At 37.9% G+C, this 18525-nt stretch overlaps 2 protein-coding genes across 53 annotated transcripts in view; one reads left to right on the top strand and one right to left on the bottom strand.

Moving 5' to 3' along the window:
* The window catches only part of PCM1 (pericentriolar material 1), an 80615-nt gene extending 74577 nt beyond the window's left edge, over positions 1 to 6038 (top strand). For 30 of the 50 annotated variants that reach the window (XM_057303448.1, XM_057303453.1, XM_057303454.1 and 27 more), the window contains 4 exons: positions 1604 to 1679; positions 2224 to 2480; positions 4143 to 4235; positions 4327 to 6038. In XM_057303448.1, the coding sequence (XP_057159431.1) occupies positions 1604 to 1679; positions 2224 to 2480; positions 4143 to 4235; positions 4327 to 4545 (645 nt within the window). In that variant the 3' untranslated portion in view covers positions 4546 to 6038. The remainder of the gene's footprint in view (positions 1 to 1603; positions 1680 to 2223; positions 2481 to 4142; positions 4236 to 4326) is intronic. The other 20 variants (XM_044387533.3, XM_048226330.2, XM_048226359.2 and 17 more) reach the window with 1 other exon arrangement.
* ASAH1 (N-acylsphingosine amidohydrolase 1) overlaps positions 3753 to 18525 on the bottom strand; it is a 44930-nt gene continuing 30157 nt past the window's right edge. Inside the window, exons 11-16 of one of the 3 annotated variants that reach the window (XM_048226362.2) lie at positions 14790 to 14921; positions 14560 to 14683; positions 14068 to 14124; positions 12820 to 13222; positions 7855 to 10551; positions 3753 to 3992 (exon numbers count right to left, since the gene is read on the bottom strand). In XM_048226362.2, the coding sequence (XP_048082319.1) occupies positions 13133 to 13222; positions 14068 to 14124; positions 14560 to 14683; positions 14790 to 14921 (403 nt within the window). In that variant the 3' untranslated portion in view covers positions 3753 to 3992; positions 7855 to 10551; positions 12820 to 13132. Of the gene's footprint in view, positions 3993 to 7854; positions 10552 to 12132; positions 13223 to 14067; positions 14125 to 14559; positions 14684 to 14789; positions 14922 to 18525 lie in introns of those variants that run through there. The other 2 variants (XM_048226361.2, XM_057303473.1) reach the window with 2 other exon arrangements.

Raw genomic sequence — 18525 nt, 5'->3', positions numbered from 1 at the left:
TCTGTTGAGAAGGCTGATGCCTTTTTCAGTTCTGATTCTTTGCGTTCTTTTTTCTTTCCCACACTGTAGTTCTCTCCCTTGGAGTTCTGAAGTTTTACAGTGATATATACATTGTTGTGCATCTTTTTTCATTCACTATACTGGGTACTCACCGGGTCTTTAAGCAATCAATAACCATGTGCTTTATTTTGGTAAATTTTCTTTTTTTGTATTGCTTCCCCACCATTTTTTCCTTTCATTCCTCTTGGAATTAATATTATCAGACATTATTAGCCCTCATGGGTTGATTTTCTAATTTACTCTCTTCCTTTTATCGTCCCCTTGCTCTTTTTGTTTTACTTTCTGAGAGATTTCTTTGACTTTAGTACTTATATGAATGTCATAGCTTTAATTTCGAAATACTTTTATTTTCTGATTACTTTTTTATAGCATGCCATTAGTTCAAAGAAGCACTGCCTTCTCTTACCCACGTGGAGGCTTTCCGCAAATGTCTGTGTACCTTCAGTGTTTATACTAAAAAATGATACACCAGAAAGCTGGTTGGGGTTGTTCTGGGCTTCACTGTAGCGCATTTGGGTAGATAGCTTTTTGACGGAAAATCCCAAATGTTAATACCTATTGGTCTTTTCTCTGGGATGGTTTGTTTCTCCAAAGAAGGGTCTTCCGTTCTCCTCTTTCCTGGGAGGAGCTATATATCCCTCCTTGGCTGCCTGTGTTCAGGAGCTAGATGCGGGAATGTGTTAAGGGTCCCATTACTATACAGACTTGTGCTGAAGCCTTCTGTTTTCAGCATGACATTTTATCCTGTCCTCATTTGTGCTTTTTTTTTTTTTTATATATTTTATTTATTTATTCGACAGAGAGACAGCCAGCGAGAGAGGAAACACAAGCAGGGGGAGTGGGAGAGGAAGAAGCAGCCTCTTAGCGGAGGAGTCTGATGTGGGGCTCGATCCTAGAACGCTGGGATCACGCCCTGAGCAAAAGGCAGACGCTTAACGACTGCGCCACCCAGGCACCCCTCATTTGTGCTTTCTGCACCCCACCCTTACCCCTGGCAGCCCCCGTGTCTGAGGCTCACTAGTTCAATTTATCCAAAATATGATCTCCCACTTTCTGTTAAAATTGGGGGAGGGAACCTTGATGTTTGCATTTTCTTTTCACCCTCTTTTCATCCACCCCTGTATTCCTCTTCTAAGTTTGAGGTGAATCTGATTTTGTTCTCTCCTGCTGAAGGCACTTGGCTTTATCTTTCTCCCCTCCTGATCAGTTCTTCTTCCATACATTTAACATCTACATATAAATGGGTATCTTTTAGTTTCATTCAAGTAGAGTCTGATTTGAAAAAAAAATTTTTTTTAAATAGTGGAATCCATAATACTCTAGTTCTCTATTATTTTGAGGTTAGGAAGAAAATGAAATATTTTACTTAGCCATCTTAAAGTTGCAACTACAGCCTCCTTCTTAAAACACTTTCAGAAGATATTTTTAAATTCCCTTGTATGAAGGCCTCAGGTTGGACAGACACCATACACTCCTAACCATCTCCTATATAATGGCCATATATTCTGGGCCTTGCTATTAAGACATCACTTTTTCCTTCTAGGTACTACAACATGACTTTGAAAAATCAGGAGAAAGCAAAAATGTCCCATCAGAACAAGAACCCACTACTAGTAAAGGCAAGAAATCTAAAGTGTTCAATTTTAAGGTTATTTAAAGTGCCCTTTATGTGCTTAAAAGCTAAAAAAAAAAAAAAAAAAAAAAAAAATTTAAGTTCTTAGCTAATGTAAGTTTGAGGGTATTTTGGACCTGATGTATGTCTTTTTTCTTGCCCTAAATCCTTTGTAGAAAACACCAGGGCTTTGTTTCTGCAAACAGCTGCTCAAGAAAAGTTGTCAAATAATTAAACACACAGACAAAATCTTCAAAGAAAGCATCTTTAGATACAAACATGGGGGATTTTTTCAAATACCCATTCCTGGGTATTACTCATGAATATCATTAGAAATTGGGTGGATTTCAGGAATCTAATTTTTAAAACATCCCCAGATGAATTTGATCAACTAATTTTAGGAATCATTGATAAGGAAAATTTGTAGTTGTCTCTTCTTTTAAGTCTTAAATGTCTTGATTACTCATTCATACATATTGTCTATTTGGTATAATAGTGAAATTTAACAACTGTTGCATTACACTAATGTTAAGACTTTCTTTTGATGACAGATGACCAAGATAGCATTCCTGTGAAACCCTGTTACCTCAATATCTTGGAAAACGAGCAACCTTTAAGTAGTGCTGTCCAAAAGGACGCTCTTACGACCATTGATTCATCTAAACAGCCAAACCCTTTGCCTTTACCTTTAACTGAAATTGAAACCTTGGTGCCTACAGTCAAAGAAGTTAAATCTGCTCAGGAAACTCCTGAGAGCTCTCTGGCTGGGAGTCCTGATACTGAATCTCCGGTGTTAGTGAATGACTATGTATGTATCACCTACGTTTCATATCTGTGTGTATTTCTTCCTTTTCAGGGTAACATTTTCAGTCTGTAAACACAGACTGTGTTTAGGTTTGTTTGTGTTTAGGTTTAGAAACTGCCAAAAGATATTTCTTACTCAAACTTAGTTTAAACGTGAACAGAAGGGTGGTAGTGAATTAAGATGATCATATATCAAAACCTAAAAGCTGTTTACTTTTTTCATAAGTTTATGACCCAAATGTTGAGTTTTAAGTGGCAGCCTTGAGAGAGTTCAAGTTCAGATCCGAATAGATGATACATGAATTACCATTAATCTCTTAGAGTACCCATGCTTGATATCTCAATAGTTTTAGAACATTTCATAAATCTTTGATAAACCTAAAAGTTTACAGTTTGACAGCAGTAGACTCCTTCCGGTAAATGACAGAAATATATGGTAGCAAATCTGTACTTAGGAGGTAGGTAGGTAAGTTGGGTTTTTACTCTGGATGTTTTTGTTTCCGTTTAATTTTATAGCATGTAGGTTATTTTTTGGATCGTGGATTGTGTTTTATATACTTTCTCTTATCGGCAAAAATTGAGGAATTTTTAACAACGTACTTTTAGTTCTAAGAAATGTGTTTCGTTTGGGTTTGTTTGTTTTTTTTAATTAACATCAGTTTTCTTCCTAAAGATACAGTTACAATTACAATTTCCTAATTTCTCAGAAAGGAAGCCTATAATATTTCAAAAAACATTACTAGAAAGAGTAACTTAACTGTTTTGATGGCTTCACCAAAAGCGAAATTAGCATTTACGACTCTGAAAGTTACCTGTTAGACTTATTCTTACCATAATTTAATGAGTGCATAGAGTTGCTCTAGGAGGCAGTCATTTGAAATTAACTTAAAGTTTGATTATAGAGGGACTTGAACTTGAAATTTAGGCAGGTCTTACTGAAGGTCTGCACAAGAAAGTCAAATGGCCAAAGTCATGGTTTTTGAAGGTGAATCTGATGACCGATGACTGTTGTCAAGGATGCTATGGTAGGAGGCTCCCTTACCTTAGGAACCAAGTACAAGCTTAATGAAAGAGCGGTGGGTGAGAAATGTTGAAAGAAGAGGAAAACTCTAAGGTTTCCGCTTGGGTAATTGGTAAAATGCTACTATTAAAAATCAGAAAGGAGAACTAGGAGAATAAAAGAATTCAAGTTTCAGAGAAACACTGAAGTGATCACAAAAGTGAATTATTAGATTCATACCTCATCTCTCAGCTTCCACCGAGTTGACACTGAAAGTCTGCATGTAAATGTTTATTTGTATTCTGCTGGATACACTCTGATGTGTTCTGTAAACATCAAGAAACCAGAGTTGTTTTTCTAATTGTTTTAGCCCTCAGTGTAACTGCTGTTTCTTCCTTTAACTTGTATAAGCGGGCTGGTTGTTTTTTCAAAGGGGGATAGAGACGCTCAACAGTATGGCCCACAGCTGCAAGTTCATGGTCCTTTCTGTGCACTCCAGCTTGCTTATTCATAGAGCTGAAAACACAGAAAAAAACCAAATAGGATAGAATTACTGATGTTTACTGGTACATAAGCATCCATTTTATCTGTTGGCATGGGTGACCTTAAAGGCTTAGCTCCAGAGAGAGAGTGGATTGCCTTCATTAAACATAATTGATCTTACAGGAAGCAGAATCTGGTAACATAAGTCAAAAATCTGATGAAGAAGACTTTGTGAAAGTTGAAGATTTACCACTTAAACTGACAATATATTCAGAGGTATTTTGCTCTCTTTAATTAAACTTGTCTTTATATGACAAGTACTACTGGGATGAAAACTGATTTTTAATATTTTTTTTTCATTCCAAAGGCAGATCTAAGGAAGAAAATGGTAGAAGAAGAACAGAAAAACCATTTATCTGGTGAAATACTATGTGAGATGCAGACTGAGGAATTAGCTGGGAATTCTCAGACACTAAAGGAACCTGGTAAGAGTTACCACTTTCAACCATATTATATTGAAAAATTGACGAACCTTGGTACCATCAGTTTGTTTTTTAAATCCACTACTAATACTTGGAAGATTTAAGCCAGATATTGGAAGGGAAGCATAATTCCGTAGAGTCTAGATCTTGTTGCCTAATTTATAAAGTGGTATTATCAGATATTTTTTTCTATTTTTAATATCTTGAGTTTTAGCAAGGTAATAGTGCAGTTTTAAAAAGGAAAGGTACAAAAGAATTCATATAAACTGGCAGGAGCCCATTTCTTTTAACAATTGGTTTTTAGTTATCTCTGTATCTCTAAATAATATTCTTATAATTTTTCTTAATTTAAAAAATTAAAAAAATTTAGATATCTCTTGTCTTCCCTATGAAAAGTGAGCATTTGGACTTATCTCTTTTTCATTATTATTTTTGGTTTTGCTGTTTGTTACCTTTGTTATTTTAAATATGTGTTTTCTAGTGTCATCAACGTTGGTCATTACTCAGCTGCTGCCCCCTTTTCCTTCTGCTTTCTCTATTCAGTTTTACTCATCTTCTTACATTAAGGTTATAAAAGCAAACACATTTTTGTAACTGTAATAGTTAAAACTTCTTTACTTTTTCTGAAGACCATTCTGTGTAAACGTGACTCACTGCAGAGCCAAGTGGTAATCCCACATTTCCGTCTTTATGGACCTAATAGCACAGCCCCTGGGCCACTCGGAGGAGAATGTGTCTTGCATCAAAATCAAAGGATTTTTTGTTATTCTTTACCAATTTTTATTTTTCCTAGAAGTGGGGTGAAGAGAGGGCGGACTAAATATCAGACCTTCAGCTAATTTCCCGGTATTGAGCCCAGTACTGCTTGTGAGAATCTCACCCGCACCCCTCCTGTTGGGTCCAGGCTGAGCCCCGCCCCCCCTTCCTTGCACCTCCATCTGTTTTGAGCACTTCAGGGATCTGTGTTGGCCCCGGGGCCTGCTCTCCCTCTAGCCACTCTTATTGGGTGGATTTTTAGTCAGTTTTACAGTTTGTTTTTTTCCTGGTGGAGTTTTAAGAGACAGGAAGTATCCACTTAGTCTACCATCTTCAAACAGAAACCCTCACCTATTTTTAAACTAAATTAGTATTTCCTTTATAATAACTTTATGCTAAAAGTTTAATATAAGAGAATAATAAATTCTAGTAAGTAATGTCTTAATTCAGTAATTTATAGCACATTATTCTGTTTTTCAGAATCAGTGGGAGCCCAAAGCGTATGAGATGTCTTCAGAGGCTCATCTAACTCGCTTTACATAGTCAATGCATATATGAACATGGCACTAAATAAACATGTTTTGATCTGTATAAAAATGTAAATTAGTTGACACTGCATTCTTGATAGGTGTGCTAATTTCTGCCCGTGGCAGTTTAAAACATCAGAAACTGAATTCTGGACAGATTGAAGCCTTGATACACTGTGGGTTGTTTTTCTTTCTTTCCTTGGGGGGGGAGGGAGTCGTCTTTTTTTTTTTTTTTTTTTTTTCCTCCCCTTGTGATGTTTGGTATCGTTAAATTTAAGATGTAGTTTTAAATAAAGTTTGGACTTATCTGTAAAGTACCTTTTTTGGAAATTATGTTGAATTCTATACAGTAAGTCACTGCTTTATATGATCAGGATATTTAGAGAAGAGCACGAGTTAGAGAAATACAGAAGTTAATCCAAAGACCAGCCATCAGGCCAGGCATCCAAATAATGTCAGGTATATTGCTGTTGTGTTTAGATACCTGCCTGTCTTATTCCTGTGCAAGAATAGGGCAAATTATAAAGGTATCCAGGATATTGGTGAAGTTATTATAGAATATGTTCAAATTGGGTAAATTTAGAACACTTAGAACTTACATAATTATCAGATAAATATTTTCCAGAATTCAATTCTGGAAATTCGGTCTTTAAAAAAAAAAATAGTGTTATATAATTAGGGAGTGTTTCTGCACAAACAAGTAACACTGTGATTAATTTTACATGGAAAACCAAACCCTTTCGAGTAGGGATTATAGAACTAATAATAGATTATAGAACTAATTTTTATGTACCAGACTATTAAGGCTCTGTATGCCTTCACACAAACCTGCCTTCTGAGATAGTAGTTGAAGACCAAAGCCATAGCACTTGATTCTGTGTGTGGTGGGAGAGCAGCAGATTCGCAGATGAAGTATTGAGTAGTGAGCTGATCTATGGGATTTCTTCATCACCAAGGAAATCCGTTTTTCAAAGGTGAATTACCTTTAGATCACAGACTTGTCATATACCCAAGTAAGGCTTCACAGAGCCAATTAATAGTTAAGTCAGTCTTACAGGTTTTGTTGAATAAAATATGTAGAATTAGTTTCAATTAGTGGTATTTGAAATTTATTAACAATTTACTGAAATACCCCACAAGAAAAGAAGTTGGTTGGTATTTCTTTAAAATTCTTAGTTGCGTTATACTTCAGTGTAAAATTATAATGACCAATCGGGCAGTGTTAAATGAGGATTTCCCTATGAGGACATTCACTGTATTGCTAATTACTTTAAATTATGTAAGGTATAGATCTCCAACATTAAAAAAAAAAAAAAAAAGCCTATTCAGAGAACTGTCATTCAGAATCAGGAATTCTTACCCAATTGGGGCTTGACGCCACCTGACTCCTGGGAAACTGAATCAATAAATTAGATTATATGTATACTCAAGTTCTATATGTTTTCTAGACTCTCAGCAGAAAGGGGAGAATTTCATGTTGACACACAAGCCGAGCCTTACACATATTACGGCCACGTGTCTCTACATGCAGATTAAAGTTCGGTCCAATGGAAGACCTGTACTTAGTCTGAGTTCTTCTCCCAGCACCTATGGACCTTATCTCGCTGACTGACTTGTGTTATAGCTGCTGTCATCTGCTGCTGTTTTCTATTTTAGAAGATAATTCTGCTTTAAAATACCTGGGGCTGAAGATCAGATAACTTGTTTTACACTTTCCTTAGTTAACTACTGCTCGAAGGTTAAGCATGAAATGTTCCTGTTCATTAATTTTTAAGGTGAAACTCGGGTTCTAGATAACAGAGGGAGAAAGGGCGACAATGAGGGAGAACCTGTGCAGGTCGAAAGAATGCTTCCAGTAATGAGCTCGCCAGACGGGGCAGGGACCCCGTGTATTTTGTGACATTCACTCTGGGTACATGCGTTTTCACTGTGAATAAATGTCTAGCCTCCATACAACCATGAACTGCATTTTCATTTAAACTGACAGAATCATTTATGCCGTAGAAATTATTCCAGAATTATGGCTTATTTGACAATTTTAAATGTAAAAAAACAAAAAACCAAACCAACCAGACAAAAAAATTGAAGACATAAAAAATAGTGACATAACTAGCCGGGGAGGAGACTTACCAAATTCGAGACCACTTTTCTTCACTGTAGCTGTATTCTCTTATTGCTTAATTGTATCTGTTTCATATACTATGTAGAGAATATTTGTATATCTACTCAAAGTTAGCCTGGCATGTTTCTTTATTGTCCAGTTTTACTGCACACAAACAGCTTATTCTTAACCCGTAGGAAGTAACTGGCTCTGGACATCTCATTTTCACTGCACAGACCCGGCTGCCCACTTGCTGGTCTGGAAGAGCTGTCGTTACTTGTTCTTGCTGTACAACTCTAGGTGCTGCTTTAATATGGTCCGTCTGTATACATCCCGTTGCTTCCTCAGAGTCACTGGTATCTCTGCCTGGCTCATTTTCCATTAAGGAACAGAGGGGAATCCTTTGCCTTTAAATAACTTTGATTCATATATAGTTTTAATTATCAGTTCATCTGCCCAGACTCAGGACTACCCTGGGCCAGCAATTTTCAGAAAGTTTTTGATTTGGATATTTTGAAAATGAATCGCATTATAAAGCTTGAGTTTGAGTTCTCACCTACATACCTAATTAATGTTCAGAGAGTCCCCAACCTAATGGTGGTTGGAATTATGATTTTTCAACTTGATGATGGTGTGAAAGTACAGGTATACGTTGGAGATATTTACAGGTCCGGTTCTGGACCACGGAAATAAAGTGAGTCAAGTAAATTTTTTTGGTCTCCCAGGACATATAAAAGTTTATGTTTACACCATACTGTAGTCTACTGACTACAGGGTCCTGGGCTCAAGCCCCGCACTGGGCTCCCTGCTTAGCGGGGAGCCTGCTGCTGCTTCTTCGTTCCCTCTGCTTGTGCTCGCTCTCTCTGTCAAATAAATAAAATGTTTAAAAATGGAAAAAAAAAAGCTAACCATCATGTGAGCTTTCAGCAAGTTATCATTTTGCTGGTGGAGGGTCTTGCCTGGATGTTGATGGCTGCCAAGTGATCAAGGGTGACGGTTGCTGAAGACCGGGTTGGCCATGGCAATTTCTTAAAATAAGACAACAGTGAAATTTGCCCACATCAGTGGACTTCCTTTCTCTCTAGCATACTCTGCTGTTTGATAGCATTTTACGCACAGAGCTTCTTCCAAAATTGGAGTCAGTCTACTCAGGCCCTGCTGCTGCTTTATCAGTTAAGTTTATGTAATATTCTCAATCTTTTCTTGTCATTTCAACAGTCTTCACAGCATCTTCCCCAGGAGTAGATTCCATCTAAAGAAATCACTTTCTCTGCTCGGACATAAGCAGCACCTCCTCATCCATTCAAGGTTTAGGAGATGGTGGCAGTTCAGTCACAGCTTCAGGCTCCTTTTTTTTTTTTTTTTTTTTTTTTTAAGATTTTATTTTTAAGCAATCTCTACAGCCAGCATGAGGCTTGAACTTAAAACCCCAAGATCAAGAATTGCATGCCCTACTGCCTGAGCCAACCAGGCACCTCTTCAGGCTCCACTTCTGATTCTGGTTCTCTTATTATTGCCACATTATCTGTAGTTACTTCTTCCACTGAAGTCTTGAACCACTCAGTCATCCATGAGGGTTGGAATCGACATCTTTCAAAGTCATGTTAACACATATTTTGACCTCTTCCCATGAACCACAGATGTTCACAGCATCTAGAATGGTGAATCCTTTCCAGAAGGTTTAATTTACATTACCCAGATCCATCTCAGGAATCACTATGACAGCTATAGCCTTACAAATATATTTCATAAATAGTAAGACTTTATAAAGTAAAAAATACTCCTTGATCATGTGCTGCGGAGGGGATGTTGTGTTCGCAGGCATGAAGACAGTGGGAGTCACGTCCATCTCCACCAGAGCTCTTCAATAACCGGGTACATTGTTAATGAGCAGTCATGTTTTGAAAGAAGTCTTTTTTTTTTGAGCTGTAGGTCTCAACCATGGGCTTAAAATACTCAGTAAACCATGTCGTAAACCGCTATGCTTTGTGTACAGAATGGGCATTGAGCACTGCCTTCAACCTAAAGTCACCAGCTGCTTTAGCTCCTAACAGAGACAGCCTAACCTGTGAAGCTTTGAAGCCAGGCATTGACTTCTCTCTAGCTATGGAAGTCCTAGATGGCATCTTCCAAAAGAGCTGTTTCATCCGCACCGAAAATCTTCTGTTTAGTGGAGCCGCCTGCATCGATGATCCGAGCTAGGTCTTCTGGTTAACTTGCTGCAGCTTCTACGTCAGCACCTGCTGCGTCACCCTGTACTTTGAAGTTAGAGACGCCTTCTCTCCTCAAACCTCATGACCCAACCTCTGCTAACTTCCACCTTTGCTTCTGCAGCTTCCCCACCTCTCTCAGCCTTCACAGGATAAAGCTCTGGATTAGGCTTTAGCTCAAGGAGATGTGGCTGGCTTGATCTTCTGTCCAGACCGCTAAAATTCTCTCCACATCAGCAATAAGGCTGTTTTGCTTTCTTAACATCCGTGTGCTCACTAGAATAGCACTTGCAATGTCCTCCAAAAACTTTTTCTTTGCATTCACAACTGGGCCTGTTTGGCACAAGAGCCCTAGCTGTCAGCCCTTCTTGGCCTTCTGTGTGCCTTCGTTATTAAGCATAGTCATTTTTAGCTTTTGATTTAAAATGAGAGACATGGCAACCTACTGAGTGGGAGAAGGCATCTGCCAAAGCCACATTCAATAAAGAGTTCATATCCAAAATATAGCAAGAACTCCTAGAACAATAGCAAAAGAAAAAATCTATTAAAAATGGGTGGAAGATCTGAATAGACATTTTTCCAACAAAGACATCCAGATGGCCAACATACACATGAAGAGATGCTCGACATCAGTCATCGGGGAAATGCAAATCAAGATTACGGGGAGATACCACCTCACGCCTGTCAGAAGGGCTAGCATCAAAAAGATAACATACGTGTGGGGGAGGATGTGGAGAAAAGGGAACCCTTGTGCACTGCTGGGAATGCAAACTGGTACAGTCACTGTGGACAACAGTGTGGAGCTTCCTTAAAAAATTAAATACTACACACACGATCCAGTAATGCCACTACTGGCTGTTTACCCAAAGAAAATGAAAACACTAATTCAAAAAGATACATGTACTCCTATGTTTATATCAGCATTATTTATAATAGCCAACACCTGGGAGCAACACTGTCCATCGATAAATGGGCATTTAAACACTTAGAAGCCACAGTATGGTTATTAATTAGCTGATTTCAATATTGTGTCTCAGGGAATAGGGAGGCCCAAGAAGAGGAAGAGAGATGGGGAAATGGGTAGTGGGTAGATCACCATATCAAATACAGTAACAATGAAAAAGTCTGAAATTTTGGGAGAATTACTAAAATGTGACACGGGCACAAAGTGAGCAAATGCTGTTGCAAAACGGTGTTTGTCGCAAGGTCGCCACAAACCTATTCGTAAAAATCACGGTATCTGTGGAAGCACGATAAAGCAAAGTGCCATCAAACTAGGTCCACCTGCAATCTCATTAATGCCCTCTCCAAATTAAAACAGTTCATACCACTCTCCAGTGGGAACCACTGTCAGCATTTTGGTAAACACCCTCCCCGTCATCTTTCTATATTCCAGATGTGTGTCTGATTATGCATAAGTACATCTATAAATAGGCTTCTACTATACCCTATTTTATAACTGCGTTTTTACCACTAAGCAGTACTACCTAAAATCGTAATGCCAGTTGTTATTTCCTCCACATTTTTTGACATAGTCCTGAGGAACCGATCTAAAACAATTAGCATCTCACCTATTTATTATGAATATCAAAGACTACAACTTTAGAAAAAACACAAGTTTATCTCACTTCATTTTTATAAGAGGAACAAAATCTGAAGTTGTATTTTTTAAGATTTTATTTATATCTTTAAGTAATCACACTCAAAATTGGGTTCTAACTCATGACTCCAAGATCAAGAATTGCATGTTTCTCCGACTGAACCAGCCAGGTGCACCCGAGTTGTGGTGTTTTTTTTTAATTTAAATCCTATTTCAACACAAATCCTCCTGTAATTCCTCTTGCTTCACGAAGATCGTATTAGCATCACCAGAGCATTGTGGGAGCGCATCCACCTGCACGTGGACACCACTGGGTTTAGAGGCGAAGGATTAGTCTTGGAAGATAGTGACCACTTAGTCCTAAGTGGAAGAACCCACCTACCTGACCCTTGTAATTTAATTCAGATGCTGTGTTCAGCTTCCGTTTCTCCACCATAAGCCCCGCCCTCAAACCAGCACGTGGGTGGACCCCGAATCAGCGTACGTGGCTGCTGACACTACTTCCAATGACTGTTTATTGAGTGTCATGAATACAAGTAACATTATACAAAATAAAGTGGATACAGTCTCGCCCAACTGGCATGCATTTCACAGTTAATTGTTAAAAGTCTGAAAGGTTAACAAGTTCTATTAGCACTTTCCATAAATAGACTGATTTCTGAAAAACATTTTTAGTAACTTAAGTTTTTTAAAAATACATAGTGATCAGAAAGACAAACTAAACATTTATTAAGTGAACGATATTTATGTGAGTTTATGGGTTCACCTCTCAACTTCCACAAGGCTTTGGCCTATTTGCTATTAATCCACAGAACCTGGGACTCCATGTTTGAACAACTGCCTGGAGTTACTGGGAGGTAGAGTAATCATGAAAGAGGGAACGTGTCAATTCTGTGTATGAAAGGCTGCCTTGCCCACGGAGTACTTCATGAACCCCAAAAAAATACTTCTATTCAGGGTCAAAGGCTCAAGTATTATTGCCTGTTAAGAGAAATACATAGCTGAATGTCTCTCTCATCCCCCTCCAATCAAAATTAGTGAAATTACATTGCTGTCACAGACAGCAAAGACCATGGTGTGCTAATTTTAATAGTAGTTTGAACCAGAAGGAAAAGAAAATCATACAAATATGTGGATTAAAGTGAAAAACAACAATATACAGATGTGCTGGATTCAACACCCACCGAGAATCTTGCTTCATTCTATGGAGGCGGGTCCCATAATAGATTCACTGCCCATCCCTGTCCCCAAATGTCGAAGTGAAACTGCAAATTCCAAATGATTGATTTTTGCACATAAAGAAGTTACCTGTAAATAGAACAATCAGCTGTTATGGCAGAAACAGTCCTTGAACTGTAAACATAAGACAAGCTCATGCCTCAACAAGAAACTGCCCTGAGTCTTGGTCTTTGGAAGGAGATCAGATGACTGCACTAGTTGGACGCGTGTGAGTTTCCATCTTCATGCCACGCAGCATTCCAGGAGCCAGGTGTGTGCTCACCAGCCTATGCAAGGGTCTGGGCAATCCCGCAGGTAAGTTTCATATTGACTTTTGGTAACATCCATCAAGGTTGTGAATACAGTCAGCTGAAAGAAAAGTTACTTTTATTTTAAGGATGTTTCCAATTCTGAGATGTCCAGACTTACATAAATTTCTATACATATCAAATTTCTTTATGAAGTTACTTAATATAATAAATTGTATATAAACAAAGACATTAAATACACAAAGATGCAAATAGTTACTAAGTTAATAACTACAATTATAGTTCACCCTTTAGGAATATAAGTAAAAAAAATGATAATTAAAACAACTACCTTCAATAGAGCCATTATTCCAGGTCATGAATATAAACAGGCTCAGGAGAGAAGCCCCTCAGCTCCTTACGAGATCTTATTCCTGAGTAGCCACTGCTTCACCACTACGCTCTAACACTCAGCTCTCCTCAACACTACGAACAGCAGTCACGCAGAGCCTTCTAGTGTAGACTGTGGACTATAAAAGCAGCTCAGCTGTGGCTGTCCTCTTCCTTACCGAATTTCTGATACTGGGGGGGGAGACTATGCAGGCACAAAGCTCTGTCTATAAACACACTTCAGACTTTGTTGACTTTTAAGTGTTAGTTGAAGTGTACAGCATGAAATTTCTGACAGCGGAAGTTAAAAGTAAAAGGCTACATTTAATTCAAATGTCATGGAAGTAAAATTGGAAACAGTACTTTGACCAATCTGGACATCAAACCACACTAATCAGTTTGTCATATCCCAAGAGTTACTGTTTTAGTCACATAAAAACATTTTTAAAAATCAACCTTAAGCGGAACATGACTTGGGGTCCCAGCTCTGACTGATTCAACATAACAGAGAATGATAAAAACACAGGACCAAATTACTTCCCTAAAAGTATATATATTATATATTTTAAAAAATACCTTGTTGAGGACAGGTTTTGTTGATAGGACATCATATATGGTTGCAAATGAGATATTCTAAAACACAAAAATAATTTAGCTCATTAAGTAAATGTAGATGTCAGTAGCCTTATCCATACAAATGGGTCATTAGAAACAAAGACATTCTTCAGTCATCCTCCCCACAATCTCCCTAAAAGAATTTCCCTTGGTCACTGCTAGAAAGAGAGTTAATGGTATTAATATATCACTCATTCTCTCTCTTCCTGCCCTCTTAATTCTTTCCTGGTTGTCATTCAGCTTCACAGGGTGGTGTCCAGCATTAGAGTCGAAAAGGCAAGTACAATACAATTTTGATCTTTCCATTCAAAACAAAACAAAAACTCAATACAGATTGTCCAGAGATACTCACCAGAAAGCTAAAAAATTCTTCAAAGGCCAAAGAAAAATGCCACAACTAAGATACTCTTTAAAGGTCACCATTTCTTTCTACATATCACATTGTGAATGTACCTCTTGGGTTGTCTGGTTTAGACACATCTTTGCAGGTGTTCTGCGATCATCAAGAAAGAAAGGGCTTTTCCAACGGTCATAATTTGTTTGTACCACATACCATCTGTCCTGCTTGGGGTTGAGTCTAGATACAAAAGGAGAAAGTCTGCTGAGGCTTCCTGCCTTAAATCCGTAAATACGTCAGTCTAGGCTTTAGTTTCTACTTATTCCGTGTGAACAACTGTACTTACTCATACACATCCAAAGATTGTTTTCTATCTCGTGTGATCACACAACCCTCCCCAGTCTTGTTGCCTCCCAGGATAAAGTATGCTGGGGCCAATATCTTGGTCTTGGTCAATATGTTCTTGGCTTCTTCATAACTACATAGAAACATTTTAAAAAAATAAACATTTTTGGGTGACTTGGAATGAAAAATTTTTAGTAGTAGAAACTAAGAGAACACAAGTATCTGAGAAACATGTTCTTTTAAAAAATGACGGTGAGCAATGGCTCAGGGAGGAACAATCCCCAACACCATGTGGTGAAACACTGAGATCTGAAATATTCCCTCTAATCTGAAGGACAAACCAAATGGCCTCAAGAGATTATCTTCCACCCTAGTTGTCCAAGCCTTTTACTCAACAATAGAAGAAGAAGAAATAATAATTAATGTTTCTAGGACTTAGGGAATAGAAAGTAACCTTGAAAATTAGGGCTATTAGAAATTGAAGTGGATTTTCAGAAAGGCCACTAAATCTTACTCCCTTGAACTCATTAAAAATAGGAATGATACCCATTTATTCTAGGTCACTTGATGTACTGCTGGCTATTACAAGATTTCCGCACCAGCACAGAATATAACTTCCAGGTTAACAGGTATTAACGGTTTAAATGAAGATTTTATTGTACAAATTTTCTTCAGTGTATGGGTGTATGTACAAATTTTCTTGTACATCAAGAAAAACTAATAGGTACCCTTCATACTGGCACTATCCTTAGGATTTTTTAAATAAATCAGTTTATTTCTTTGCTTTAAACAGACACATACACACCATGAATTCCATATGAATGTCAAAAGTTAACCTAAGAAACTGAAATAATTCTTCAGTGGAAGATTAGCTAGGAAATATTTTTCTATTCTAATACGGATAATTAAATAGACTACGATACACTAAAAGGATCGTACGCCATAATCAAGTGGTATTATTCCAGGGGTGCAAGAACGGACCAACATCCACAAGTCAATGTAATACACCACATCAACAAAAGACTCAAAAGCATACAGTCATCTCAATAGATTCAGAAAAAGCATTTGACAGAATTCAACATCCTTTCATGATAAAAACTCTCAACAAAGTGGGAATAGAGGGAACACGTCTTAACATAATAAAGGCCACATATGACAAGCCCACAACTAACATCATGGTCAATGAATGGTGAAAAGCTGAAAGCTCTTCCTCTAGTATTAGGAACAAGACGAAGATGTCTACTCTCACCACTTTTATTCAATAGAAGTACTGGCAGCCCTAGCCAGAGCAATTAGGCAAGAAAAAGAAATAGAAGGCCTCCAAATCAGAAAGGAAGAAGTAAAACTGTCACTATTAGCAGATGACATGATACTCTATATAGAAAATTCTGAAGACTCCACTAAAAAAACTGTGAGAATAAATGAAAGCAGTAAAATTTCAGGATACCAAATCAATATACAAAACTCAGTTGCATTTCTACACATTAATAATGAACTACCAGAAAGAGAAATTAAGGACACAATCCCATTTACAACTGCATTGGAAAGAATAAAATACCTAGGAATAAATTTAACCAAGGAGGTGAAAGACCTGTACACTGAAAACTATAAGACATCGATAAGACGAATGGAAGAAGACACAAATGTGTTCATGGATTGAAAGAATTAATATTGTTAAAATGTCCATATGACCCAAAGCAATCTATAGATCCAATGCAAATTCCAGCAGCATTTTTCACAGAAATAGAACAATCCTAAAATTTGAATGGAACCACAAAAGATCCCAAATAGCCAAAGCAATCTTGAGAAAGAAAGAACAATGCTAGAGGCATTACACTTCCTGATTTCAAACTATATTACAAAGTGATAGTAATCAAGACAGTATGATATTGGCATAAAAACAGACACACAGGGGCGCCTGGGTGGCACAGCGGTTGGGCGTCTGCCTTAGGCTCAGGGCGTGATCCCGGCGTTATGGGATCGAGCCCCACATCAGGCTCCTCCGCTATGAGCCTGCTTCTTCCTCTCCCACTCCCCCTGCTTGTGTTCCCTCTCTCGCTGGCTGTCTCTATCTCTGTCAAATAAATAAATAAAAAATCTTAAAAAAAAAAAAAAAAAACAGACACACAGATCAGACAGCCCAGAAACAAACCCATTTATATATGGTTAACCAATTTACAAGAACAGAGCCAAGAAGATACAATTGGGAAAGGACAGTAACATGCAAAAGAATGATATTAACGCACTATCTTACAACATACACGAAACTCAACTAGAAATGAATTAAAAATCTGAACATAAGACCTAAAGCCATAAAACTCCTAGAAGAAAATATAAGGTATAAAGTCCTTGACATTAGTCTTGGTGATAAGTTTTTGGATTTGACACCAAAAGCAAAGGCAACAAAAACAAGTGGAATGATATCAAACTAAAAAGCTTCCACACAGTAAGAAAACCATCAACAAAATGAAAAGACAACCCAGTGAAAGGAAGAAAGTTTATGCAAACATATATCTGATAAAGAGTTAATAAGAACTAGTTCTTTTATGATTCCTGGACCCAACACTAACACTGGGGGGTGGGAGGGCGTTTCCCACGTCCAACCCTGCAGGTGTCCAAGAACTGAGCTCAATTCTGACACTATCTACCTGAGATAGCATCGGATTCCATACTGGTTAAGGATTCAGACTCACCAGATTGCATTCCATCCCCCACTTCAGAGGCCAGTCCTAAACCCCATTATGTCAGTTGTAAGCATTACCTGTGTTTCTGGCTGGCTTGTTGAGAATGGAGGCTCCAACAAGCTCCTCTTTAGCTTCAGCGAATTCCCTAAAGTGGCTCACAGTACTCAAGGAAACATGCTTACCAGTTTATTAAAGGACATGATAAAGGATATGAAGCAACAGAGATGCATATAAAGAGATGCATAGGCAAGGATGTGAGAAGGACACAGAGCTTCCATGCGCTAAAACATGCCACTCTACCCAGAATTCTGTGTGCTCCCGTACCCAGCTCTTCAAACCCTTTCCTTCTTGGGTTTTATGGAAGTTTCATTACATCAGCATGACTGATTAAATAACTGGCCTCATTACCATAACAAAAGACAGCTTTATCATTCTCAACACTTAGGAAATTATAAGGCTTTTTGGAGTTGTGAACCAGAAATGGAAACAAAGACCAAATCTATATTTCTTGTAAAAAAAAAATCATAATATCACACTCAGACAACTCAGTAACAACAACAACAACAAAATCTGATTTAAAAATGGGTAGAGGATCTGAGTAGGCACTTTTCCCAAGATGATATACAAATGGCCAACAAGTACATGAAAATGTGCTCAGCATCACTAATCACCAGGGGAACACAAATCAAAACCACAATGAGTTATCACCTCATTCCGGCTGGAATAGCTATTATCAAAAAGTTAAATGACAAGTGCACTGCTGATGGCAATATAAACTGGTGCAGCCTCTGTGGAAAACAGTATGGAGGTTCCTCAAAAAATAAAAAAAGTACCATATGATCCAGCAATTCCACTTCTGGTAATACATCCAAAGGAAAAAAAAACCACTAACTTTAAAAGTCAGTGTTGATTGCAACCTTAGTAACAACAGCCAAGATACGGAAACAGCCCAAGTGACCATCGATAGATGCGTGGATAAAGAAGATGTGGGGTGTGTGTGTGTGTGTACACGTACACACACACACACACACACATACACACACAATGGAATAT

The sequence above is a fragment of the Ursus arctos genome, unplaced genomic scaffold, assembly GCF_023065955.2.
Source record: "Ursus arctos isolate Adak ecotype North America unplaced genomic scaffold, UrsArc2.0 scaffold_27, whole genome shotgun sequence".
NCBI lineage: Eukaryota > Metazoa > Chordata > Mammalia > Carnivora > Ursidae > Ursus > Ursus arctos.
Note: the sequence above shows the minus strand (reverse complement) of the source record. Positions and strands in the feature narration are given on the sequence as shown.